The sequence below is a fragment of the Stegostoma tigrinum genome, chromosome 31, assembly GCF_030684315.1.
Source record: "Stegostoma tigrinum isolate sSteTig4 chromosome 31, sSteTig4.hap1, whole genome shotgun sequence".
Lineage (NCBI taxonomy): Eukaryota > Metazoa > Chordata > Chondrichthyes > Orectolobiformes > Stegostomatidae > Stegostoma > Stegostoma tigrinum.
In genome coordinates this window covers 20,305,521-20,333,383 of record NC_081384.1, presented here as the reverse complement: position 1 = coordinate 20,333,383, position 27,863 = coordinate 20,305,521, and the positions used below count along the sequence as shown (strand labels likewise).

Here is a 27,863-nt window from a genome sequence, read left to right as displayed (position 1 = left end):
TTCATAGTCATGTTAAAATGTTATCTTCGATATCTGTGCCTAAAAATATTTTATTGATTAAAAAACACAATTAAAAAGCCTTCGACACATCAGTACAAGTATAAAATCAGGCAGATCAATTCAAAAGGAGAAAATCTTCAACAGAATGCAAATAAAAAGCTAGTCGTGAATAGACTATACAACGTACAGTGCCCACAGGACAAAATTCAGTCAATGACTCCCTGAGTATTACACTACAGGTACATGTTGCTATATAATACTACAGTTCATGTATTATATTAAACGGTTCATTTACACTTAGTAATTTAGTCTGTTAAGATCAAACTCACTGCATTTGCAAAACAAGGAAACAAACATAAATCTTTTGAACTTCGGTGTTCTCTCAATTAGAGGATACATGTCTACTGGATTTCACACCAGATACATCCAGTTAACAACTGCTCACTATGCATACAGAAGGCACATGTCATTTTTTTTGCTGCAGGAAGTTGGTGTAATAATAAGCTTCATCATCACTAGCACATCCAACATATTTCTATCCAATGAAGATCTTTATTTTGAACCTAGACTTAGTAGTTGTACCATTTATATTACAAATACATTTCTACTCAGATGTAATCAAAGTTTTTCAAAGAAGTATACAATTTCATTGTCCATTTCAAAATAAAATCTGTCAGTAATATTACAGAACTCAATTTACTATTAATGAAAAAAAATCTTTAAACTGAAGTCAAGTCATTGTAGCAATCACATTTTAGTCAGACTTTTCAAAGCATTTTTCAGCCATCTTGGGAATAAACGATTCTAGAAAATGAAAGAATTCTGTAAATAAAGTAGTGTGTTGAATGGGGGTGACTCTGATCATTGCTCTTGTGTCTTCATTGCCTCCAACCAGCAAGGCACAAAGCATAAACATTATTAATGGGCTGGATTTATCCCCACACTCTTCTTGCTGCAATATACCGTCAGTAACCTTTTCTTCAATTTCTAAGGAATTGATCACCACATCTGTATTTGTATCAGGTTTACTTATTCTAAAATGGAGCTGACGTCTCATTTTTCTCCGTCCAACCCATACTCTACTCCAAACTGCACAGTGCCAGGTCACTTCTCTCCGGTATTGTACAGTTTCAATTCTTGCTTTCTTTGTGCTTGATGTTTCGGATATTTCTTCTACAGGATGTTTTCTCTTCAATCCAGTGTTGTCTTCATTGTCAATCCTATTTTCACCAAAGCTACTGGTCTTTATATTATCAGTTTGCACATTACTCCCCTCAATACATGTACAACTACATTTAAGAACAGTCTCCATCACATACAGGACAGCATGACACACCTCATTAAACCAAATTTCCCTGAAATCTGAAGATCCATGCAACTTTTCCTTTGTTTGCTCTGAAAGGCAAGATAATTTGAACGGAATAATAAACACATGGTTCGACTCATTGACTGAACTATAATCCAATTCTGGAGAATGTGCTGGGGAACAGTCAGTACTATTTAGAGGTTGAAACAATCTGACTATGCCCCAGATCTTCCCTTTGTTCGATTTTCTTTGATACTGCAGGCTACGACAGTACTTGTAGGCTTCATCTAATTGTCGCTTAAACTTCTGTCCTGTCCTTTCATTAATGTTTCCAGAAACGTTATGACTCAACTCGAACGGATCCTGGATATTAATTGGCCCAAGTCGGAGATTTGTTTCTGATTCAGAACCAATGAAATCAGTCACTAGATGAACTTTACCTTCACTCAGCGAAATTACAGTTCCAGCAAAGTCAAACTGTGAATAAAACTTGTAGAACTCTGCCAGTAGCTCACCTATCATGAAAAAAATACCCAGAGACAGATTTATAAAGAAGTTAAAACGTTAAAATTTAAGAAACTGTCCATGTGGTTTTAAATGCTAGTGAATGAAATCCCTTCCACTTCACACATCCACCAATGGGTACCACAAGTTTGGTGAAGCAGTTAGACCTCCAACGTCAGTTGATCATTTGAAAACAAAAAAAAAGTTGGCAATTCCAGCAGGTCAGGCAGCATCCATGGATAGAAAGCAAGCTAACATTTTAAGTAGAAATGTTAGCTTGCTTTCCCTCCATGGATGCTGCCTGACCCGCTGTTATCTCCACCATTTCTTGTGTTCAGTACAGATTCCAGCATCTGCAGTAATTTGCTTCTATGTTGATCATTTATCCACCTACCAACAGCATATGGTTGTTCAGTTAGATTTAGCAATTAGTACAAAATCAGCAATTATGGTACTTGAGCTGGATGAAGATTGCAAGAACACACATCACGCAGCACCCTGACAGTCAGAGGACAGAGCAATATGTTATCCTATCAATTTGGATTGCAGTCAAATCCTGATGACCTAACTGAAAGGTTGGTACTTACCTTATCATACCAGATTGTACCCGTAATTTTAACATTTTGATAAATAAGCACACATTTTTATCATATATGCACACAATTGCGTAACTTGTGCAACTAAACTAAAATTAAAAGATCAGTAACTAAATACTTACATAATCCTTCAGAATTTGGACTGAGTTCAATTTTAGAATGATTACTTGGAAAAGTACAGTTCCAGCCGTCAATTATACACTGGTCATCCTCATCTCAAGAAAAACAAATGCTCAAATTAATTTTCACTTCAGTAAAAATAACCCACATAACTTAAATGCAGACATGAAAAAGTATAATGACTAAAGCCTGTATTATATAGAAGTTGCAAGGTACAAACTACGTTTTTTGAAAATCAGTTATCCACTAAGTTAGGGTATCTTCAGGGGTTAACTCAATAAATGTTAACTTTACTCTGTGCATGCTTATCAAAGTAAGGATGCTCTCACTTCATTTACTCTAATAGAGTTTGGACAATCACGTTGATTTTATTTTCTACTAATGTGTGATGAAGAACCGACAATTCAACTACAGAAGATTTTTCTTTCACTGCATTACAAGATGTTGTGCTATCCTGGTCTCATCAAAATGATCTTTATAAAATATGGGTAATTATTTTATGGACTATGGGGTAGGCAATCAATGCCCATGTAATGCATCTTCTATGGTTACAAAGTCAGGCTACAGCAGCAGTTAAATTGCTCTCGGTCACAGTGAAAGCCATTCTTAACTTATTGGTAGAAAAATACAAGGTAGTAGAAGGGTTTGGCCATAAGACATACGTGCAGGATTAGGCCATTCGGCCCACTGAATCTGCCCCACCATGCAAACATGGCTGTTGTTTCTCAATGCCATTTTCTGTCTTCTCCCTGTAATCCTTAACGTACCAATCAAGAACCTATCTATCTCTGCCTTAAGTACACTCATTGACTTGACCTCTAGCTCCCTGCAGAATGAGTTCTACAGATTCATCACCCTCCGGCTGATAAAATTCCACCTCATCTCAGTTCTAAAGGGTTGTCCCTTCATTCCGTGGCTGTGCTCTCCGGTCCTAGTCTCTGCTACTAGTTAAAGGCACCTTCTCCTCATCAATTCTATCCAGGCCTCTCAGCATTCTGTAAGCTTCAATGAGATCACCCCCCGCCATCATTCTAAACACCAACAGATACAGATCTAGAGTGCTCAACCACTCCTCATAAGCTCCAATGCCAGCACATCGGTCCTTCGACATGGGGCCCAAAACTGCTCACAATATTCCAAATGCAATCTGACCACAGCCTTATTCAGCTTCAGGAGTATATTTCTGCTCTGGTACTCTAGCTCTCCTGAAACGAACGTTAACTTTGCATTTAACTTCCCAACGTCCAACTGAATCAGCATATTAACCTTAAGAGTATCCTGAACGAGAACTCACAAGACCCTATATGCTTCAGATTTCCAAAGCCTTTCTGCATTTAGAAAATAGTCTACACCTCTATTCTTCCAACTAAAGAGCATACCTGCATTCTTTCCTACGTTGTAGTCCATCTGCCACTTCTTTGCCCACTCTCCTAGCCTCTCCAAATCCTTCTGCAGCCTTCCTGCTTCCTCAACACTACCTTTCCCTCTTCTGGCGTCATGTCAACTCAGCAACAATGCCCTCTGTTCCTTTGCCCAGGCAATCCATGCATAACATGAATGGTTGTGGACCCAACACTGACCCCCATGGAACTCCAGTCACCAGCTGCTATCTTGAAAAAGGCTCCTTTATCCCTACTCTCTGCCTTCTGCTAGTCAGCCAAACTTCTACCCATGGCAGTACCTTGTCCCTAACACCATGGGCTCTTATCTTATTTAGTAGCAGGTTCCATAGAAGTTTCTAGTCAGCATCTTCTCTGTTTGATTTCAGTGGGTAAGTGGGCATGGCTGACTTGCTGAAAACTTTCAGCATTTAGATCAGGTATCCAATAATTATGGTATTTTACTTTTATACTTTGTCTTGTAGCATTTGTACACATGCAAAATGTTGTGCTCAAGGAATGTTAAGTGTTGCGGAATGCAACCCATTGTCGATTGTTAGCAATTACTAATAGTAAAACGCACTGTCAAGGTCTGGGAAAACTCTCCTTATACTGCTCCAACACTGTCTTAACCCAATCTCATGAAAGACAGCACTTTTTCACTGGGACACTTCTATTTCTATTATAACCACTAAATCAAACTCCCAACTAGTCGTTGATCTTGTAATACCACACTTTTACCAAAGAATGGTGCTGCTGGACTTTACAAAAATGACAATCGTGCAGCAAAACTATCAAGGTGCACTGTTAAAAATGCATTCGAACAAGTGTAATTGGTGTCCTCAAAGTATCGAGCAAAACATGACAAATAAGAAATCAAATTCATTATTCTTTCTAATTTAACTCAACTTAAGTAGCTTCCAATAGTTAAGAAATGTGAAATTTGAATGGTTAATTCCCATTGCATCAGATCAGAGGATTTTTCAAAACTTATAAAGTATCTTGTAACTGCATCTTAGTTTTGAATGCAACATCTGCTTTTTCATACCCATACCTGCAAGCTCTTTTAAATGGTTCACTGTTGGGAGGACTGGCGGTATCCTATTCTGAAGGAAGAACACAACCAACAGAGTCACTGCATAATTATTCATTAATGGCCCCCCTCCAAAAGGATTTCCTAAGACAAAAAGTGAAAAATAAATTATACACCAAATGTAAATACTTTTGCCAAAATTATGACTTAACAAATTAAGTTAGTTTATTTATAATAAGGACTGAACATGCAATTCTCCAGCATTCAATTGTAGATTATTTGTGTATTCTGATGCCATAAAATGACCTCTGAGACAGAGAGATGTACAGCACAGAAACAGGCCCTTCAGTCCAACTCATCCATGCCAACCAGATATCCTAAATTAATCTGATCCTATTTGCCAGCATTTGACCCGTATTCCTCTATACCCTTCCTCTTCATGTATCCATCCAGATGCCTTTCAAAATGTTGTAATTGTACCCACCTCCATCACTTCCTCTGGCGGCTCAATCCATTCACACACCACCCTCTGCATGAGAAGGGTGCCCTTAGGTCTCTCTTAAATGTTTCCCCTCTCACCTTAATCCAATGCCCCCTAGTTTTGGACTCCCCTGTTTCACAGATTACAAGTTCACATTAGTAGAGCCTCACCTGAAGCTAGCAAACTATGAGAGCAACTTTAAAGTAGTTCTCATGTATGGAGAGCTTATTTCCCAGTAATGGTAGTTGAACCTGCCTGACAGGCAATGCACATTAGACATTCTCAAGCAAGCCATTACAGCAAAATATTTTTCGCTAAATATAAACATTCTTAAAAACATGTAGCGAAAAGTTTCTGGATATGTCCTTCAAGAACTGATGTGGATTAGTTGGCTCTTTCCATTTTTTCTCAGACTCTCTCCTTTACTATTTCTGCGGTTGAAGACAATGAATTCAACTAAGAAATGACGACGGCAGGGAAAACAGACACAGGTGGCTGAGAGATAGGGCACTGGGGATGGTGGGATAGGGGCTTGGAGTCCACAATGTGTCAAGTAGATGGGGGCCCCAAGTGCTTGGGGGCTAAGGTGCCATTAGGTATGGGGATCTGTGCACCAGTTAAGTGAATGAACACCTAGGTCAGAGGTCTCACCTAAAGCATTCCTTCGAAGCCGCACAATCACGGAGCTCCTTGGAGGTTCCACATACACACTCAACATGGCAATGGTTTGACACACAGTTCCAAATGTTGCAAACGTACAGGGACCTTGAAGGTCCATACATTGGAAAATCAAATCTGGGCAACATAGGGAATGGGGTTGTCCGAATGGGAGGCAAGGAAGTCACATCCAGATAGGGTGACATGAGTTGGGGATTCAGTTTAATAGTTACTCAGCAGTTTCAATACTCTAATGTAACTCCAACTTTTCCTGGGTAATTACTAAGCTTGATCGAGTTGGAACCCTCCGAATTCTCCAACTTTAAGGGAGTGTCCAGATACAGGATCATCAAGATTTTCAATTTTACAGGCAATGTGACTGCAGAATTTTTGTAATTCCAGTCTATTGCGCTGCAATGAATATCCGGTCATAAGAATATCTACGTCAAAAATTACCAGACTGGAAATACTCAGCAAATCAGACAGCAAATATAGAGAAACAAAGTTAAATATTTCAGGTGATTGACATTTCATAATATTTAAAACTGGCCTGTAACCAGAAATATGCCACTGTTTCTCTATCCTTGGAAGCAAATATTTCCAGCAGTCTGTTTTCATTTCAGAATCTATTGTGTTTTGCCTTTGTCAAGGTTGTCAGCAGAATAATGCAGTGGTGTGGGGCATTCCCAGGACAGGGATTGGGATCATAGCCTGTGGATTTTCTAGCAGAAATCACTGCAATGTGAGCGACAACCTAACTGCATCACCTTTTTACATCTTTCAACATTTAAAAATAGTATTCAGATTCTTCAAATGCATTTGTACTTTTTAAGGCAGAACTTGCTACACTCTGATCTTAACTAGACAGTCTTCAATTAATCAGTCATTATAAAAAGGAACTTATTTCTCAGTTTCTGGTAGTAAAAGGAAGCTAAACTAATATTTTCATAAACACCAAGAGGTCTGTGTTGTACTCCAACACTTATCCATTGTTCATGGTAATGGATGAATCTTTCTGCCTTTTAAAAAGTGAGGAATATCGCCAAACAGAATGCTGCTCGTTGCTACGTGTGGAGTAACGAACAGTTATGCTAATTGTAAATCCACCCTTCCTTTAGTAAAAGAAGATGCTGCTTGACCTGCTGTGTTCAGCCAGCTCCACAATTTGTTACCTCCTTTAGTAAAATACTTTTTTTCTTCTGTATTTGTAGTTAAGGTACTGAATTAGAACCCTTACTTACAAATACAATCACTTTTGGTCAAGGGGGCAATACAGAGGTAAGGGATCTAAAATAAGTCTTTTTTTTAAATCGTGGATCCTGAAGTGGTCAGCATTTGGCCAACCCTTTCCAAATAAGATATGCCCCATTACTGGCGGCCAAATTCAAAATCCAAGTTATTGAAAGTCAAACGACAATGTCAACGAAAGTCAACGCCTACTGTGCCATTCAGACCTCCTGACAAATGCTCCATTTTCAAGCTCTTCTGAAAAAGGTATCTCTAGTGATAGGTACAGCTGAAAGAAGAAGTGAGTGAAACAAAAGAAAAAAAAACAGTATTTTCAATTATGAAAATAAAATTAAGCTAGTCAATTTACTGCCTTTTAAGATGCAAATTTCTGTTAGTTCATTGCCATTTATTATCAAGCATACTTAGCTGTGATAAATTCTTCCTTTTAACTTCCTATGGACACTAACACAATTGCAGATAGCAAGAACTGCAGATGCTAGAATCAGTCAATTTAGTGTGGAATTGGAGGAACACAGCAGGTCAGGCAACATCAGAGCAGCAGGGAAGTCAACAATTCAGTTTACACCCTTCTCACAGGACTGATGAAGGGTGTAAATCCGAAATGTCAACTTTGCTGCTCCTTGGATGCCGCCTGACCTGCTATACTCCTCCAGTTGCAGACTATATTGACACTAATACTACTGGAAATAGTTTCTCAGATTCATCAATGATTAATCCTTAATGATTTTAACATGTCAATCAATTTTTCTCTGAACCCATTTTGCACCTCAGAAAGTACTCCCAACTTCTCTTAGTCACTACATAAATGAAGTTCCTCATCTGTGGCTAGAATGGTATCAAGCAGTTTTATACCTTCTCCAAGTGTAAAATGAACATCAAAAGGGTTTCATTATATGCAGGTAGACAGCATTAGTTGATGTTTCACTTCAGCATATCGGTTCAAGTTCCACCTGCCACAGACTTGTGTCACAATTTGGACAACACAGCAGCTCAGTGGTTAGCACCGCTACTTCACAATCACCAGGGACTCAGATTCAATTCCAGATCTGGGTGACTGTGCGTGGAGTTTGTACATTGTCCCAATGCCTGAATGGGTTTCCACCAGGTGCTCTGGTTTCCTCCCGCAGCCCAAAGTTGTGCAGGCTAGGTGGATTGGCCATACTAAATTTCCCCGCAGTTGCATGTAAAGTGGATTAGCTTTGGTAAATGTGGGGTTACAGGGGGAGAGTTAGTTCAGACTTAATGAGCTGAATGGCCTCTATATATACAGTCCGCCGATTTCTCAGCAACAAACCCAAACAGACAAAATGGGCCCAGAAACCATAACCACTCTCCCCTACATCAAAGACATTTCTGAAATGACTGCTAGACTACTCGGACCTCTTGGCATCAGGGTAGCCCACAAACCCACTAAAACAGCAGCTAATGAACTTAAAAGACCCTATACAGACAACAAGCAAAACGAACGTCATCGACAAAATACCTTGCAAGAACTGTGACAAACACTACATTGGATGAACAGGCAGAAAGCTAGCCACCAGGATACATGAACATCAACTAGCCACAAAACGACATGACCCACTATCACTCGTATCCTTGTATACACATGAGGAAGGACACCACTTTGGGACAGCACATCCATCCTAGGACAAGCCAAACGGAGACACGCACGAGAATTCCTAGGAGCATGGCATTCAAACTGGAACTCCATCAACAAACACCCTGATTTTTGGAGCCATCCCCTGAGAAAAAGAACAGGAAATGACATCACCAATGCAGGAAATGACATCACCAACCCAAGGAAACCTAAACAGATAAATAGAAAGCGGGACATGACACCAGCGCTTCGTCAGAGGCTTGCTGATGTTACCTAGAATGGTGACAAAACGTCTGAAAACTAACCTTCCAGCTCAGCGAGCAAACTCACATTCACAGATGTCAGAGGCAGGCTCTTTACTCAGAGTGGTAAGGGCGTGGCAGGCAGGGCATTCCAATGTAGTTAACCCAGCCACATTAGGGGCATTTAAACAGTCCTCGGATAAGCACATGGATAATGATGGGATAGTGTGGGGGATGGGCTTAGATTAGTTCACAGGTCGGTGCAACAGAGGGCCGAAGGGCCTGTTCTGTGCTGTATTGTTCTATGTTCTATGTTCTAAACAAGGGATTCTATGAACTTCTGTATCCAAACAGGAATAATCGTAATATCCATATACTGGAAAAAGACTCTTCCTTTTACGGTTCTTGTGTCATATAGGTAGCATCCACACATTTGAGTCAGAAGGTCTGAGTCCAAGCCCCACCTGCCTTGGAGGTGTGCATAACAATTTAAGACTAAGTAGGCATTAGCTCTATACCATCCTCCAACAATTCATTTCCTGGGACAGAACACCAAAGTTTTAATGTTCTTCCGAGAGCTCCACCCAGAATTTTACGCACTAATCCAGCTGAGGCCTAACTAGTTTATGAAGTTTTTATTCTAATCCTAAATTCAAAAGCCAAGAACCCTGGCTACTTTTACAAACTTTCTCAACTTGTACACCATCTTCAAAGATTTGCGTACATGTTACTTGATCTCTCTTTCTGCACCTCTTTACAATCAAGCGGAGCTTCAGAGACCACTTTGCAAAGCACCTGCACTCTGTTCGTGACAAGACAGCAACACCTTCCAGTTGCAAACCACTTCAACTCCTATTCCATGGATACATGTCCATCCTAGGTCTCCTCCAGTTTCACAATGACGCCACCTGGAAACTGGAGGAGCAGCACCTCATATTCCGCCTTGGAACCTACAACCCAATGGTCTCAACACAGACTTTACTAGTTTCAAAATCCTCCCACCACCCCCAGCCTCATCCAATGACCAACCCACCCTTTTGTCTCCGCCTCCCTGACCTGACACAACCTGTCTGTCTTCTCTCCCACCTACCCTCTCCTCCCACCTCACTGACCCGTCCCCACCACTGCTATCAGCATCCCACCTATCTTCCAAAGCCCCACCCCTCCTCTCTCTATTTATTCCCTCCTCCGTTTCTGAGCAAGGGTCCTGACCTGAAACGTCAGCTTTCCTGCTCCTCTGATGCAGCCTGGTTTGTTGTGTTCCTCCAGCTCCACACTGTTGTCTCTGACTCCAGCATCAGCAGTTCTTACTAACCATTTCAGTCATATTGTCTCTCTTCAACCTTTCCAGTAAAATCCATTATTTCACAACATCTGCTTATTTTAGCAGTCAGTTATTTTCTTTGTTTCGTTGCTTCCAAGATTTCCGGGTTTCATGTCACTTGCAGATTTCAATGCTCTGTATACCATGACTGTACAAAAATAAAGCAGCAACCCCAATGCTGACTCTCAGGGAACATCACTATATGCTGTCCACAACAATACAAATCAGTCCATTTTGCGCCTATTTACCCATTACCCTATGGTGCTTAACTGTAAATGCACAACATTTACTTAAACAGATATTTTTGATGAACATCAAATTGTACGCAATTTTATTATTCAAAATCACTTTGAAATAAACACTTGTCAATAAAAAGTAAGGGGGCTTTAATGTTTCAGATTGGGAGGGAAAAAACGTATTCCAAGCATTTTTAATATTGTGTGATAATTTGTGAATAGCAAATTCAGAAGGCCTTACAATTAGTTTAAATTGTTCATTCAGCTTGATATCTTCATTCTCAATTAATTAACCTTGGTTAGAGATTAATCCATATGAATAGACTTTAAGGCTTCAGGCAGTTTAACAGGGCTTTTCTTACCAGCTAGTTGCTTTTGTTTTGCCCAGTAGCGAACAGCATAAACAAGAGGTCTCACTCTTTGATCCAGTGAAGCACACAATTGAAGAAACTGTGTGTTACGTACAGCCAACCTATAAAAATAGATTATCCTATCATTCTTGTAATTTCAAGCAAGCCATCAAAAATAAGCTTATAATTGTGTATGGAAATCACATAGATAACTAACCATATTGATAGTCATAATTATCAATACAAAATTGTACTGAATATCATGAATTTATTGAGAAAGGCCCAGACAAGGTGATAAGTATGGTAAGTATGCAAGTAAGTCTATATAATGTTACATCTAACTTATACAGATCATGAAATACATTGTTGAAAGTTAAAAAAGCTTGGTGAATGATAATGGTTGGAATTTCCCTCTGGGAGCATGAAGCAGAACATGGCATATTTTCCTAGTTCCAACCTCACCAAGGAACAATAGTAGCTCGTGGGATTTTCAGGGGTACAGCTCCTTAATTGGCACAGAACCAGGTTCTTAATTCACGTAAGGGCAGTGGATGGGCTGACAAAAGACCTCCAAGCCCCCAAGCTAACCTCTGCTGGCATGGAAACCTGGAGGTTTAATTGGTCTCAATGAGGCCATTAATGAACCTAATTAGTTATCCACCCTGTGCTCGCACTAATTTTCAGTTCTGTCTGTCTCCAGCAAGTAGCACAAATCTGGCACCTGGCATCTAAGGAAGATTTTATTGAATGAGAAGAACATAGAAAAGCAGTGTACCTTGTCAAGTAAACTAGAAAGCTTGGGATTTAAGTGGCTAAAGACATAATTGCAAACGGTATGCTTATGGACAGAACAGGTTGCACAAAAATGTCAGTATCAGAAAAGAACAGAGTTTCAGGCTGAAGGAGGTTACACAGTAGGAAGCTTCATGATTACTGTGGGATTTAAGAACAGCATGCTAAGTTGATACATTGGGTGATAGACAAAGACGGTTTAGTACAGTGTAGGAATAGCAAGCAGAGTTTTGGATAAATTACATTACGAGATGAGAGCTGGTCTAGCTGAGCATTAGAGGCAATAAAGGATGTGAGTAACAGATTGGTAAGTAGGGATTGAGGTTAACAACATCATCGAACATCGATGCAGGGTTTTTTTTGATGATCAAATACGTTGCTAATGCAGCCAGAGCCACCAGTCCGGAAGAGGGGAAGAACTTACTGGTAAAGAGTCTGTGGCAAAGATCACAGACAATGCTTTAGTCCTCCTATCACAAGACTGGCTTTTGGGCATGCTATCTGACAACATGAAGGTAGTGAACAGAGATTTAGAAATGGAAGTTATCACAGTATGTGATGAAGCTGACCTTTGAATGGTGCTAATGAGCAGTATGTAGATGTAGGAATGGAAGTTAAGTCAAATCTTTGGGTGATAAAGCTGCAAGGTTAGGAAGAAAGGCCATTGCTAGAGCTGCTGTGTCTACAATTGAAAAGGCAAGAGGTGAAACAGACATGGACAATGCCACTATGAGAGAATAGAACAAGAAGAGCAGCAATTGGGAATGATGTGACTAGGGAGTCAGGAGGCAGACACGGTTAAAGTGACAGATGATGTTACTGCAACTTTAGCAAGTACAAAGCCGATCGATTACAGATTTGGGAAACAATATACTCGAGGGTTGTTGAAAAGGAAAGAGACAAGGGTTGGAGATAGAATTGTAACTTGCAAGGCAAGCAAAATGGGTATTTTGGGAAAATAGAAGCAGTGGATAAAGAACTATTTACAATTTTATCTAGAATGGAGATGAGGAATGGAAGTGTGCATCTTTTTGGTAATCGAATGCAGGAAGGTGGTGGTGATAGGAGAAAAACAGGAGGGAGAAACATGTGGCTGGAGGACCAGGGGCTAAAGGAGCATTATAGCCAGCTGAATGAGTCACATTAATAATGGTGACAATGGAGTCTGTAGGCATCTTGCAGCTATTGAAATCGAGGATGGAGAATCAGTGAGGTGTTTCTGTGAAACTGTCAGTAGACAGAGTTACCTTTACTCTCAAGATAGTCTTGATATATACAAATTATAAATATAAACTTTAGTCTGTTGGCTACTGTACCTATTATTAATAGAAATGTCTCCTTGCAAGCCCGATTCCTTATGGATAAATTTCACCACAGGTAGCCTGGCAGTCGTGACAGCCTGAACTTTGTGTACACCTGGAACACATTTCTGCAAAACAGTTGCTACAAGTTGAAGCACCTCAGCTGTTGTTGACGTTCCCAGGTCTATGTCAGACAAGATAGAGTCCTCAGATTGAGTTTCAGACGGAGTATCCTGTTTAATTCCATTAACCTCCTGTAATTATATAAAGCATATTGTTTGTATCTCTATATGCCTGTTCCAGTTATCTTTTGATTCCCTATCCATTCAGCAGAGTTCATCGTTTTAAAAAAATCCGTCATGGGCAGAATTTAGGGTATCTGCCAGAATTTTAACAGAGATACAAAGCATTGGTTAAAGTTCCATGGAAGACCAGAGATAGGATACCAGTACACGCATCTCTGTCCATGCAGAACGTACTTCACACCAACAATGAAGCTATCAAAGAATTCCCAATAGAAGAACTGAAGAGTAACAACCGATGAGAAAATGCAGGTTACACTTAAGAAATTTGTTGTTAAATAACTATGAGAAATATCAATCAATAAATTTAGATACAGCTACCTCTGTCAATTATTCAAAAGCCATCATGGATCTTTCCTACTAAAGCCAAGACTAAAAAATGATGGTGCTTTGATTCAAACAATTTTCATTCAACCTATTTGACTCTAGGGAAACAGTACTCTGGTGAAAGCTCAGGTATGGCTAACTACAACTTTTATCTCTCCAAAATTGACTATTTCACATCCAAATGAACTCTGCAAATGCTTCAAACTGGTTTGTAAACAAAATTTCCAGCGAGTTCCTTTGATGAAAGTTCAAACTGGAGCATTTGATTCTCTTGCGGATGTTTGGGTTTTTTTTTTCAAAAACAAAACACAGCTTGGTATGCAAATACAGATGCATATACAATAGCTACAAACATTTCAATCTGTTAATATTTTTGAAAATACTGCAGATACTAACAGAGCCCCAAAAGACGTAAACATACTTCAGTTTCAACTTTGCTTCTAGCATTTGCCTGGAAAGCCTTGGTGTTTTCAAGATCCAGAAACAAATCCACGTCACAGCCATGGATACCAAAGGCATTCACTGACGACCCAAAGGGCAAGATTCTACAACCTGAAACAAAATCATATCAAGCCACTTGTTACAATGGCTTCATGGTTCAATTGTCAGTAAATTAAAAATACAATTAATGTGGAAAAGTTTAAAATGAAAACCTTTCCCTTTAAGTTCTATCAATATATAATTGCAATAATGTCTACAAAGAAGAATGGCATAGTTCAGTGGGATAAGATACCAGCCTTCCAACACTGACACTTGAGTTTGGACCCAGTCAGATTAAAAGAATGGTTTTAAAAGTAGAAAGAGAAACAAACATCTTTGTGAACCAATGAGAGCCTATGGTGTAATATCTACCCCTAAAACAGGGACAAGGTCTGGATCCAGGTGAAGAAAATTCTTGTGTAAAAGTAGTACATGTATAAATTTGAGATGTGACACATTGTTCACACTGTGTATTTGTGTGGATAATGTTTGCCATTGATACCAACTGTCCCAGGCAGAAAAAAATGTTTTCAGATTAAGAGCAAAAGATTCAAAAGTGAAAGATCTACTCCACAGATTTTTAATACAATCCATACATCTAAGTGAAAGCTAATTCAAAAGCCTTAGTGATTTTGTACACTGGAACAATATTGCAACAATGTATTTCTTGCAACAAAAGCAGTAATTTCTTTTTAATGATCTTAACACCCATAGCCTAAAGCAGAAAATCTTACTATTTACCATTTTAAATCTCTCATGTAACAATGGTCAAAACTTAAGCAATAATAATTAGACCACTTACTTGGGAAAAATTCTAAGAAGACCTCCTGTAAAAGTGACACAATCAACTTCCTAAGCATTGTTTCACTCTCTGATAGCTCAAACAACTGCAGCAACTGCTTCATTTGTTCATCTACCTGTCACACAAAAAGAATTGCTACTGAACATTAGTAGTCAAAATCTTTGTTTGGATATACATAAACAAATGATCCTTTGTGACAGCCGAGCAACATTTTTTGTGCAAGCAACTGAACAGCAGAATATCCACTGCAGAAGTCTGATACTGCTGAGCAAATAAATTCATTTATATAGTATGGGTTGTTTTTGGAGGTAGGTTAGTCCTTACTGATATGAGGCAGCTGTAATGTCAGTGAACCAAGGACTTGGACAAAGAGACAACTACACAAAGGTATTTAATTTATCGTATTATTTCTCTCCATTTTTTAAAAAATAAGTCTGTCTTGATAAGATATCCAATGATCTCGATATTAGTTCATTAACCATTCAACCATGCTAGTGAGGCTTAAAACAAATACGCTATCCACATCTTTGAAAACAGTTCTCTGGCAACTTTCCTCCCAATTTAAGCAGCTCCTGAGATAATGGTTTCCAAAACTGATAATTGCTTTCTCCTCTTGTGTTAATGGATAAATTATTCATTCTTTGCCTCATCTTAAATCACGGAATTATATCTGAAATGCATATCTGATTTGACTGCCTTTTTCCAGTATACCGATGAATATCAATAAATGCTCATCAGATGGACAGGCAACAACTAAAATATGCATTTATATCACTATTTATTAGAGTAAATTGTTCATTTAACTTTTAGAAAGCAAATCACTATCTCAAATGGTAAAAACTACTGAAAACTGCAGAGTAAAAATTATGGCAATTAACCCCAAATTTACAAATCAAAGGAGAAGAAATGGTGTTTTTTTTGTCGTAACATGGCAGTGTGGAGTTCTTCACATAATAGCTGCTGATTGTATTGAACAAAACAAACATTTTGCTTTAATAACCATGTGATAGTAACTGTCTTATTCTTTCATGTGATGTGGGTATCACAGGTTATGTCAGCATTTGTTACTCATTCCTAATTGCCTTTGAGAAGGTAACGATGGGGTGCATTATTTAATTGCTGTAGTTAAAATGTTGTAAGTACATCTACAGTGTTGTTGTGGAGGGACTTCCAGGAATTTGACTCAGTGACAGTGAAGGAACGGTGATTATAGTTTCACATTAGAACAGCATGTGAATTTAAGCATAACTTGTAGGCAGTGTTCCCATGCATCTGCTAACCCTAATCCTTCTAACTGATATGGATCATGGGTTTGGAAAACTGCTGTTAAAACAGCCTGGCCGAATTACTGCATTGCATCCTGTAGATGGTACACAATGTCACTGCGCACTGATGGTGAAGGGACTGAATGTTGAAGGTGGCGGACGAGGTGCCGATCGTGCCGGCTGCCTTGTTCTGGTTAGTGTCAAGCCTGTAGGGCTTTGGGGGAGATCTTTGGAGATGACTCCTCCTCACTTGATCAGAAAGCACGTGGGCATGATTTGCAGAATACAATGGTGAGTTATCCATCAAAGAGCTCTAAGACTCTGATCTGTTCTTGTTGCCAGGGAATTTGTAAGGCTTTTCCAGTACTGTTGCAAATGATGTTGCATTCATATGTAAGCAAATGGTTACATTTGAAATCAAGCATTAAAAATATAAAAAAAGGAAGACTCGTTCAAGCTTTATCTGATCACAATATCTTTATATTACTGTTAATAATGTTATTCTGCATTATCAACCTGTAAGGAACAATTAATTGTCACAAACCATTGTTTTAATTAGCTGATAGCACCGAAAAGGTAAAGTACTTACATCAACAGCCTGACAGAGAGCCTGTGTCAGCTCTTCAAAATCAATCAATTTTTTCCCAGGATTCTGCTTCTGTTTTGGAATATATTTGAACTCCTTATTCTCTTTGTGCTTCACTCGTAACTTTTGACCATTCATACAATGCTGTGTAACAGACAGCACTTTTTCCACTTCCTTTGTATCAGCCATTTCTATAATGGCATACAGACCCTGCAGATGGCAATATAACATAAAAACTCTTAAATTATACGTTACATTCAAATCAGTAAGCTTATTCAACCAGTTTAATTTCTAACCAATCAAAAAGTTTCTTAAAGTTGCCAAATTTTACAGCATCTTGTGAATCAGAACTAAGGTAATATTATCAATACAGATGCCTCTTGTGTCGGTCTAGTCCACAGCAGCAGGTAGAAAAGCAAGCCACCAAAAGAAAGAGATTTTGCACTTATTTGATGAACTATTTAGTAAATAGGTTTGCAGCCTTCACAGACTGCCCACTTGCCATCTTGAATTGGATACAAATCACCTGGACTTTGTTATCCTAGGAAATCTTCATAATTTAATCTGCCTACCACAGCAGACTGAAGGATGTCACTGCCAAAAGACAGCCATGACCAGGCAGTGTGATGCTTTAGCAGCTTACTGGGACAACTCTCAGGAGATTGGGAAGGTGGCAAGAATAGTTCGAGTGGGAAGATCGAAAAAATATGGAGGGGGAAAAAGGCTGGATGATCAGGGATTAGAGTCAGGTGCAAAGATAGAAATTGGGAAATCAGGACCCAGGAACCCTGTCCCTGCCTACTCTTGGGACTTCGGGCAAAGCTGCTCGAGACAATCCAGTAGCAAAAATACTCAAAAACATGAAACTTACATTTAGAAACCAAAATCAGTTGAATTTGCAAATGTCACATGTTTAGAGACTGTTTGGCCACAATATCTGGTGAGTTAACCTCCAAGAATGCCCCCAACCAGGCTTGGTAAGGCTGCACAGCATATTAAATCAACTAAAGCATCAGAATCAGGAATAGAGTTTTGTTTACTGATGTTTCTGAGTTTGCAGCCAAACCATTCATCTACCTACCGTCTGAACAAAAAAAGTGCAGTATTTCAATAATGATTTACATATAACTTTACTGCCCTCAAAATTTACAATCACAGAATTGGAGGCAGCCATTGGTCCATCATGCCTCGAATGGCTTTTCAAACAATCATTACCTTGAGCCAAACTCCTGTTTTTAGCATATACCTTAGCATTCTACATCTACCCAAATAATAATTCAATATCCTCCTGAATAGAATATCCTCAATAGAATCTGCCTTCACTGCATCTCCAAGCAGTGCATTCTATATCCTAACTATCTGCCTTGTGAAAAACATTTTTCACACATCAGCCTTACATCTTTTGCACATACCTTTAAACCTATGCCCGCTCATTCTTATGACTAGGAACAGTGTCTCCCTCTCTACTCTCTCCAGTCCACTAGCTTTTGAAAACCTCTCTTAAATCTCCTCTCATCCTCCTTCTCTCCAAGGAGAACAGTCCCAAATTCTTCAATCTATCCTCAGAATCGAAGCTTCTCATTCCGATGACCATTCTTGTAATTACTTCCAAACTCCCTTTGATGCATTCACATCTTTCCTATAAACACAGTATCTGCAACTATGCGAAATACTCCAGCTGAGGTCGAACTGGTATCTTATAAAAGATAAACATCATCTCCTTGCTCTTATACTGTATGCCCCTATTAATAAAACCAAGATTGCAATACACTATATTAACCGCTCCCTCTACCTGTTTTACCACCTTCAACAATCTGTGCACAAAACTGTTGCGTTATTAGAGCTCACTCTAGTGGCAGAAAACTGCTCTTTGCACTTCGCAATTTACTTCACAGATTCACATTATAGCTCTCTGCAAATTTTTCATCTGCTACAAGTCATCATATTTAACTTATGACTGTATTGAAGTCATCTGCCAACAGTACTTACTTTGTCTTTGTCCATTATCACATTTGCCACTGTGCCAAAATTCTGAAAGTAATCAGTGATTTCCAGGTTAGACGTGCCTTTACGGAAACCGCTTACAAACAAACTCTTCTCTTGCTGGGATTTCCTGCAACTTCTCACACTCAGCAGTTTTTGATGTTTCTTTCCTTTAAGGTGATCATTTAAACTGGGGCCTAAAAGCATAAAAGAGCATGGATTACATTGGGGTTGCAATCACCTTTTTTAAAAACCAGAGTATATTGTAAAGAAATTTAAATCTAATATTAAGTATAACTACTTTTTACTTGAAAGTGTGTGATTTAAAGGGTAGAAGGAGGAAGTATTCAATAGTGGTACAGGCTATATCTGAACAGGTTGATTTAAAAATATCTGTGAAAGAAGAAAGATGGGCAAGCAACACAAGTCATTTGTAAAGATATAATTGGTAAAAAACTAGTCAAAGAAAGGGTTCTCACCGGAAGGAAGGTCGTTGACAATGCCACAGCAACGGAAGGGGGAGTAGTAAAATTGAACATGATCAAGCATAAAAAGAGTCACTTAAGAAGTCGGTGTTTCTGATAGTAGAGACTTTTAATTGCTTTTTCCTATTTAAGTATGGAAGACATGGCAAGGCACAAGAGGATTTCAACAGTTACATCCCTCTTCGGAACAGATAAAGGATAAATGTATTGACCACAAGTAGGTCAGCTGAGCAGCTGTATACAGGGTAATCTAGGAGGCAATACCCCAAATTTGAATATTCTCATTTGAAAACATATGGATTGATAAGTGACAGCCAGCACAGACTTAAAGACAAATCATACCTGCTAAACTAGACGGACTATGCTGAATATGTAACAGAGATGGTTGATGTGTGTTCATGAACTTGATAAAGGAGAATGAGAAGGTAATATAAACCAAATAGTACAATTTTAATGGTCACAGCAGTGAGACCTATGGAGTTGTGTCCACAAAAAAATTAGCCATGATCTTACTGAATAGCAGGGCAACCTAAGAATCCTGACGACCCATTTCATATATTCTTATATTCTTCTTACGGATTTGCGTACACAAACCTTTGAAAATTGCAGGGCAGGCTGAGAAAATTATTTTAAAAATATAAAAGATAATTAGCTTCAAATATGGGGAACAGACAGAAAACAGAACAGATAGAAAAGTAAGGAAGCTATGCTATGTGCAGGGTAGGAGGATTGGCTATGCTAATTTATCCATAGTGCCCAGGGATGTTAGGTCGGTTAGACATGGGAAATGTAATGGAGTGGGTCTGGGTGATGTTCAGAGGGGTGGTGTGGACTTATTGGGCCGAATGGCCTTTTTCCACACAATAGGGATTCTATGATTCTCTGATAATCCTGCAGAAATTGGCTGGTCACGCGTCAGCTGGAGTACTGTATCCAACTCAGAACCGCATTTTCGGAAGGATGTCAAACCCCTGAGAAATTGTAAAGGAAATTTACCAGACTTGTACCAGGGCTGGCAGTCTTCAGTTACATGAAGGGGCTAGGATTCATTTTCTTAGGAACAGAAGGAATGAGAGGTAGAAAAGAATCTGACAGCGTAAATATGGAGAAACTGTGTTCAATAGTACGCAGCTCAGTAAGAATACAGATCTAAAACAATTAACAAAGAAGTTCGAGGCAGTGGTGCAATAGAGGTGGTTGGGATGGCAGGGGTGGGGTTCAGGGTGTTAAACAAAAACCTACTTTCATCAAGAAGCTGTATGATCTGGAAAGTGCTACCTGGACAGATGGTGGGAGCAGATTGAGCAGTACATGTCTAAAAGGAATTGGATGAAAACACGAAGAGAAAGATCACAGGGGTGTAGGGAAGTGCAACAGAAGCGTGCGCTTCTATAGCAGCCTTGATTTATGAAAACATTCCAAGATGCTTCACAGGTTTTACACTAAGTCCCATAAGGATTTATCAGGCAAATGAATCAAAGCTCGGTCTAAAACAGCAGATGAAAGGTGCAGAGACAGGCAGAGCTTTAAGGCAGATATTCCAGAACTCAGGGTTTCTGCAGTTAAAAGCACATCTGTTGATAATGTAGTGATAGAAACTGTGGGTATTCAAGAGGTCAGTATTGTTTTAAAAAAAGATCTTAGAGAGCTCTAAGGATGAAAGAGAGCAGCAAGGCCATGGAATATTTCAAAACAAAAGGATAATAATTTTCAAAATCCACATCACATCAGAACCAAGAGCAAGCGCAGGAGTTACAAATCAACAATGCTTGCTGCAACATAGGATAAAGGATTAGAGGAATGATAATAAGGGGTCCTTCTTTAAATAAGTCAGGACACTGAAGAGATTAATCGTCTCCTTCTATGCTGTACGGATCCATGAGCTGCCTTGTCAAATCCCACTCCTCTGTGCATCCACACCTTTCTGCATTCCTCATTTTCAAGCAGCTACTTTCCTTTCAAATAAATTTTGATTAAATTTAAATATGTCATTTAAACTGATATAACAAGGTGCTAAGCTGGATGAACACAGCAGGCCAAGCAGCATCAGAGGGGCAGGAAAGTTGACGTTTTGCAAACTCTTCTTTTTCCCCCAATTGTAAACTCTAACTCAGATTTTTGTTATATTGAAAAAGCTAAGCTACATCACAAATGTTATTGTTTTCAGGTTTAAAAGCCAGCACTGCAAATATAGTTGGCAATGCCAATTTCTCTGGCACTTATTCACAACACGTTGCATTTTCCCAAATGCCTCAGGATCTGTGCACATTTGATGCTATAACAGACCCTGTGTAAGCAGCCATTTCTTACCCACCATTAAAGCTAAACATGTTCAAAGTTTCCAACGATTAGGTGGAGCCACTTGTAACCATGATCAGCAAGTGTGAAGGAGGAATGAGGCGTCCTCAAGAGGGCTAATTTCTGTAATAGGAAGGCTGGATCGACACAAAAGGATCCATGGACAGGAAAACTTTATCAAGGTGAACACTTAGACCATGATTGGGAGAGGGTGCAGCATAACATCAGACCCCTCAAACATTTTCCAGTTAATAAAGCCTATTGTTAGGGGCCAAGTGGACTTTAGTAATCAGTTTTCAGTTCCTGCACATTAGTCAGGATGCTGGCAGGACTTACCTGCCAAGGTTATTTTCAAAGATTGAGTTAAAAACATGGGAGAGAGGGCTCCTCCAACTTGGGAAGCCTTTTTGCACACTTGCCTGCAAAGACATTTTTGCATCTTCAATTCCAGATCTATTACTTCACGGGATGTGGGCACTGACTAGGTGAGCGTTTACTGCCCGTTTGTAATAGCCTGCAAGGAGTGTCTAAAGTCACCGAAGAAATCCTGCCTGAAATTTCAAGTAAGTGGCCATTCAGCAGAACTGGGATGTTAGAAATGCAATAGGTTTCAAGCAAGTAAAAAGCAGGTTAGAAACAAAAAAAAGGTGCAAGAAATAAACAGAAGTCATGTCAGAGAAAAGGGCAGAACTCCTTCAAGGTGGGAAATCCTCAAAGAGAAGTGTCAGCAAAATAAGCTTTAATACAGAAGTACTGCACCACAGTATAGCTAGAAAATGAAGTAACAACAGGAACATGCTAATCTTTGACTGAAACATCATTTTTCCATGTTATGCTCATATCCCTTGATGCGTTTAGTATCTCAAATTTTACTGATTTCTATCTGGACATCCTGAGCGTTCACACAGGCCTCTGAGGCAGAGAATTTTAAAGATTCACCATGCTGAATGGAGGAATTCCCCCTCATTTCAGGCCGCAATGGGTTACTTCTTACTCTGAGACTGTGTCTACTGGTTCCAGAGTGTGCATCATCCATTCAATGGCATTCCTTGGGAGGCTCCTCAAACAACGATCGGTGTGCCAACATAATGGCTTCTGTTTCTGGAACCAGCTGACATGCATGAACCTCAGAGGTCCACAGAACGCAACAAAATATTAGAGGGAACATCGTTCCCCACCCTGCCAATAATCTTCCTGAGACTACATTATCCGGTCCTGCAAGAATTTTCAGAATTCAATGCCCTTGCGTTAATATTGACCTGATACGGGGAGGTAGTGATATCAGTGATAATGTCATTGGACTAGTCATCCAGTATCCCAGGTTAATGTTCTGAAGATATAGGTTCAAATTCCACTATGGTAGGTGTTGGAACTTGAATTCAACGTGATTATGAATGACATTGTTGACTGGTGTTAAAAGTTCATCTGGTTTACTAAATGCCCTTTACAAAAGGAAATCAGTCACACTTAGCTGGTCTGGGCCTATGTGTGATTCCAAACCCAGAGCAATGGAGTTCATTCCTAACTGGCCTTTGGGAAATTAGGGATAGCCAACAGTAAACCAATCTGGCCACTGATACCCAGAATCATCCAAGACAGGAGATTTCAAAACTTGGGGGGGAACATATTTGTAAAGTGAGTAGAGAAAGATCGGAAAAGGACGTCAGGGAACATTCTTATACAGACTGTTTTTGTGTGGAATGAACTCCCAGAGAAAGTGGCAGATACGGATTACAGTTACAACATTTGGATAAATTCCCAAGTAAGAAATGTTTGGAGGGGTACGGGGCAAGTGCAAGCAAATGGTACTAGTTTAGACTGGGAACATGGTCAGCATGGACTGTTTAAACCGAAGGGTCTGTTTCCGTGCTGTGTGACTCTGATTCTGTCAGAATTGAATGCAATAGGAATCCTTGGATAAGCACATGGATGATAATGGCATAGTGTAGGGGGAGGAGCTTAGATTAGTTCACAGGTCGGCGCGACATCGAGGGCCGAAGGGCCTGTTCTGCGCTGTATTGTTCTAAGCAAGTAAAAAGACAGCAGGTGAGAAACAAAAAAAGAGTGCAAGAAGTAAACAGAAGTCATGTCAGAGAAAAGGACAGAACTCCTTCAAAGTGGGAAATCGTCAAAGAGAAGTGTCAGCAAAGTAAACTTTAATACAGAAGTACTGCACCACAGATTAGCTAGAAAATGAAGTTTTCTCGCTCTGTGGATGCTGCCTAACCTGTTGAATATTTCCAGTCTTTCTTGTTTTGTTTTTATTATCATTCCGGTTCCATGGGACAGAGTGAAATCAGTTCCCCACCCTACAAGCTCGGGTGGGAGATGGGAGGTTCTGGCTTCACCAACACAGGAGCCTCTAGAGTTGACTCCCTCCCCCCGCACAAACTGAAGCGCCTGGATCCTGATAAGTTAGGCCTCGGCATCGCGATCGCTGGTTTAAAAAAGATTTCTCCACTTACTGTTGGGGACCCGAACATCGCACAATAAGCAGCGATAACCACCGCGCACCAACGACTCCACGTCCGACTCGCTCATTCTTTAGATTTTAAGAGAAATCCGGCGGCAGAAATTCAGCGACTCACTCCGCATGCTGTACCACCATCCACTCCCCCCCCGCCCGGAACCACAAAGCGCCCGAGAAAACGTTCCGCCCACCGCCTTATGGTGTTTAGTTGTGGAGAAGCTGAGCGGAGCTGCACGGTTAAAAATCTCAATTAATATTTTACCCCCAAAAGAGTATTTTCAAATGTCCTGGAGTCCTGTCTTTGATTTAACTTCCCCCAAAATGGTTCATCTGCAAGAAAACTGTCATTATCCAATTAGAAACTAAATACCGTGTGTGTACAAAGAAATAATCTGCACTGTAGTTTGTGTACCAAATAATAGTAGGTCAGTTTGCAACACATGGAATGACTTGAGAAATACAATTGTTGAAATTCTATCATTTTGAATTTTAAAATATTTCAAACTTCTGGGAACCATAAGAAATGATTATTGATAGCTACCGAAAAATTGATGGGTGAAATATATAAAAAGTATTCAGGAACTGTAGTTGTCTCACGGTCAGAATACCTTTAGGATACAAGTTCATGATATGGTCACTGTGAAAAAAATCACATAACCTGTATATACACACACTATCTTAACTAAGATCACTTGATACAAGACACACAACTGGAAGCAGGCTCTTTTGTTGTTATGTATTAGTTTAATATTAGCCTAGATACTTAGGTAACGGAGGAATGTAATATTTGTGTACAATAGCTGGCTATAATAAATGCTTGCTAGGTTCTCCACACTTTGATATCCATGTCTAGTTTCTTACGTTACAAGCAATAATATAATCATTGCCACATCTGGTAAATATCCTACCAGAGGCCAAATCAACTCAGATGACCTTGCTACCTTCAATAAACTAAATCTTTTGATCCCTGGAACGGTAGGTTTAATGTACGATGAGGATCCTGGGATTGTACTCATTAGAGTTTAGAAGGTTGAGTGGAGATCTAATAGAAACTTACAAGATAATGTATGGCTTAGAAAGGGTGGACGCTGGGAAGTTGTTTCCGTTAGGCGGGGAGACTAGGACCCGTGGGCACAGCCTTAAAATTAGAGGGGGTAAATTTAAAACGGAAATGAGGAGACATTTCTTCAGCCAGAGATTGGTGGGCTTGTGGAATTCATTGCCACAGAGCGCAGTGGAGGCCGGGACGTTAGATGCCTTCAACGCAGAGATCGACAAATTCTTGATCTCACGAGGAATCAAGGGCTATGGGGAGAGTGCAGGGAAGTGGAGTTGAAATGCCCATCAGCCAGGATTTAAATGGTGGAGTGGTCTTGATGGGCCGAATGGCCTTACTTCCACTCCTCTGTCTTATGGTCTAAGTTAAAACACAAGGAAAAAGGTAAAGTTGCCGTAAACATTCATAGGACTGCTGTGTCATCGGTGAGAGATGATTGGCAGTGGTTTAACCTGAGGTTCACCAAACCTCGGGTCAGGGGAGTCTTCATAGTAACCTCAGCTGGAATGGGAATTGAATCCACACTGTTGGCATCCCCCAGCATTGCAAACCAGCTGTACACAAGATAGCACATGTTGAAACATTTTAAAATGTTCAAAGTGAGCCTGAAGATTGGGATGAATGGTATTTTTTACTGGATATTACTGTCCACTCAGCACCACTTCCTTAACTTCCTGTCCTCATAAGCATCTTCCCTAATAATTGCTAGGTGAAACCATCTGCACTGCACCTCACTTACCACTCCATAATGACTTATTCAACTCACCTACTACCTGCCATCCATCTCAGCACCTGAAATGAAACAATCTTCTTGAACAAGATCTACCGGTAGTCATCCTTTGGATTAAAGAATGGAAAACATGGAAGGTCACTAACAGGTTTCCAGAATCAAACCAAAAAAATGCAGCTTTTGAACTACACAAGTAGGGGTCTTGCTAAACAGATTCAGGACGATGTAAAGGCCTCGAGCAGCCAACCTCCACCACTAAGTTTCAGTACAACCCTGTTTCTACTTGTGGAGGGACACAAGCATTACTGTCGCCTCTACAGAGTAAATAGCAGACTAGGCACCCTGATGGACAAAGCAATATAAAAGAATCACATTTTAAAATGAATATACTGCTTGTACTGCACCTCTATTTTGATGTATACAAGGCAAATCAAAATATCATTTGCAAGTTTTACTGGTTTTACTTTCTGGGCATCTTAACTCAACAAATGAGGAAACTATTGCTTGTCTTTGCAAATTTGCATTCTCTTAATACATGATAAATATTAGATCCAATTTTATCTCTACTTATTTAAACAGGGTTTGAAATCCTAAGCGTCTTCTCCCATATCTGCCTCTATCAGGGTTGAATCCCACATTCTATCTGACCCCTGAGAACTATTCCCCTGTCTCTGGGAGAGACCAAAAAATAACTGCACATGCTGGAATCCAAGGTAGACAATCAGGAGACTGGAAAAACACAGCAAGCCAGGCAGCACCTGGAGGAGAAGACAACATTTCAGGAGTTCTGAGGAAGGGTCACTGGACCTGAAACAGTAATTTTGATTTTCTGTTCACAGATGCTGCTAGACCTGCTGAGCGTTTCCAGCAACATCTGCTTTTGTTTCAGGTATTATCCTTCTTCAGTCCTGAAGAAAGATTATTCCCGAAACGTTGACATCTCCTTTCCTCCAGATTCTGCCTGGCTTGCTGTGTTCTTCTAGCCTCCTGTTTGTCATTGCTCAGTCTTTGTCTGTCTCTGAGTTTGAATTCCTTCCATGATGTCTGTTCCTTTGTACTTTCAAGGAACTATAGTTGTTATGTATGCATCACCCCATTGCTGCTGTCCGAGCTTTCAATGAGACACCTTACAGGATCTTTGTTAAGTTGGTGGAGTGCCACCAGCTTGAGTACAACTGAGCAGCTTGCTAGACCATCGGAGGAGATAGGCACTATTTAACCACATTATTCAGAGCCAAGTGTCAGACCAAATAAAAATAGCAGATTTTCCTCCCTCTAAAGGCAATTGTGAGTCAAATTTTATATATGGAAGTCTTGTTATTTCATTGGGTCTCTCTGTTGTGAAGCTGGAGCCAAGAATTAGACAGAGTACAGGAAAACCAGACCCCACCACCTTCCTACTTCAGCCAGAGATAAGTTTTGGTAGAAAGGCCCATGGTCCATTTTCCCACTGCACCCACAGCTAACGACCATTTAAGGGCCTCATCCTGCCGCTATTAGTATTAACTCAATGTCAGGCAGGCCACAATATGCACTATAACCATACAGCGAACTGGTCACCTGCCAAATGTGTGAGGGAGTGGTCTCTTGATCAAATGTACTCAGGGCCTAAATGTGTCTGATCAGGGTACTGGAATTGGAATAGGTAGGATGATGAAGGGAAAATGAAAATCACCTCTTTGTCCTTGCTGGTAATGCCCTGAACCCCTCTCCCTTCTAGCTCCCACCCACTCAGCAAAACATCTATACCACAGTAATTACCTCTGGTCCAGATCCCTCCTCAATCCAGTGCCTCTTCTTCCAAAAGTGGTCACAGCCACCTCCATCCATATCTCAATGGCACTACTGAGTACAAGAGCTGCCAGTCTCTGGACCAAACACTTTGACTTCTTTAAGGAAATGATAACAC

General features: G+C 39.9%; 1 protein-coding gene across 1 annotated transcript; it reads right to left on the bottom strand.

Moving 5' to 3' along the window:
* Positions 1 to 34: 34 nt before the first annotated feature.
* Positions 35 to 24,311, bottom strand: tut1 (terminal uridylyl transferase 1, U6 snRNA-specific). The gene is made up of 10 exons (XM_048560904.2): positions 24,163 to 24,311; positions 18,921 to 19,111; positions 16,935 to 17,141; positions 15,081 to 15,195; positions 14,220 to 14,350; positions 13,185 to 13,423; positions 11,089 to 11,198; positions 4,960 to 5,082; positions 2,529 to 2,621; positions 35 to 1,821 (listed from the first exon to the last, which is right to left on the bottom strand). Exons 1-10 carry the CDS (start codon positions 24,236 to 24,238, stop codon positions 755 to 757), a joined length of 2,352 nt encoding a protein of 783 aa, XP_048416861.2. The 5' UTR covers positions 24,239 to 24,311; the 3' UTR covers positions 35 to 754.
* Positions 24,312 to 27,863: the final 3,552 nt, after the last annotated feature.

Excerpts from the sequence above, each read along its gene's own strand:
- tut1 (XM_048560904.2), bottom strand. The coding sequence starts at position 24,238 with ATGAGCGAGTCGGACGTGGAGTCGTTGGTGCGCGGTGGTTATCGCTGC. Across the intron at positions 19,112-24,162 it reads CGATGTTCGGGTCCCCAACA|GCCCCAGTTTAAATGATCAC; the intron begins GTAAGTGGAGAA and ends TTATGCTTTTAG. Across the intron at positions 11,199-13,184 it reads GACATTTCTATTAATAATAG|GTTGGCTGTACGTAACACAC; the intron begins GTACAGTAGCCA and ends CTATTTTTATAG.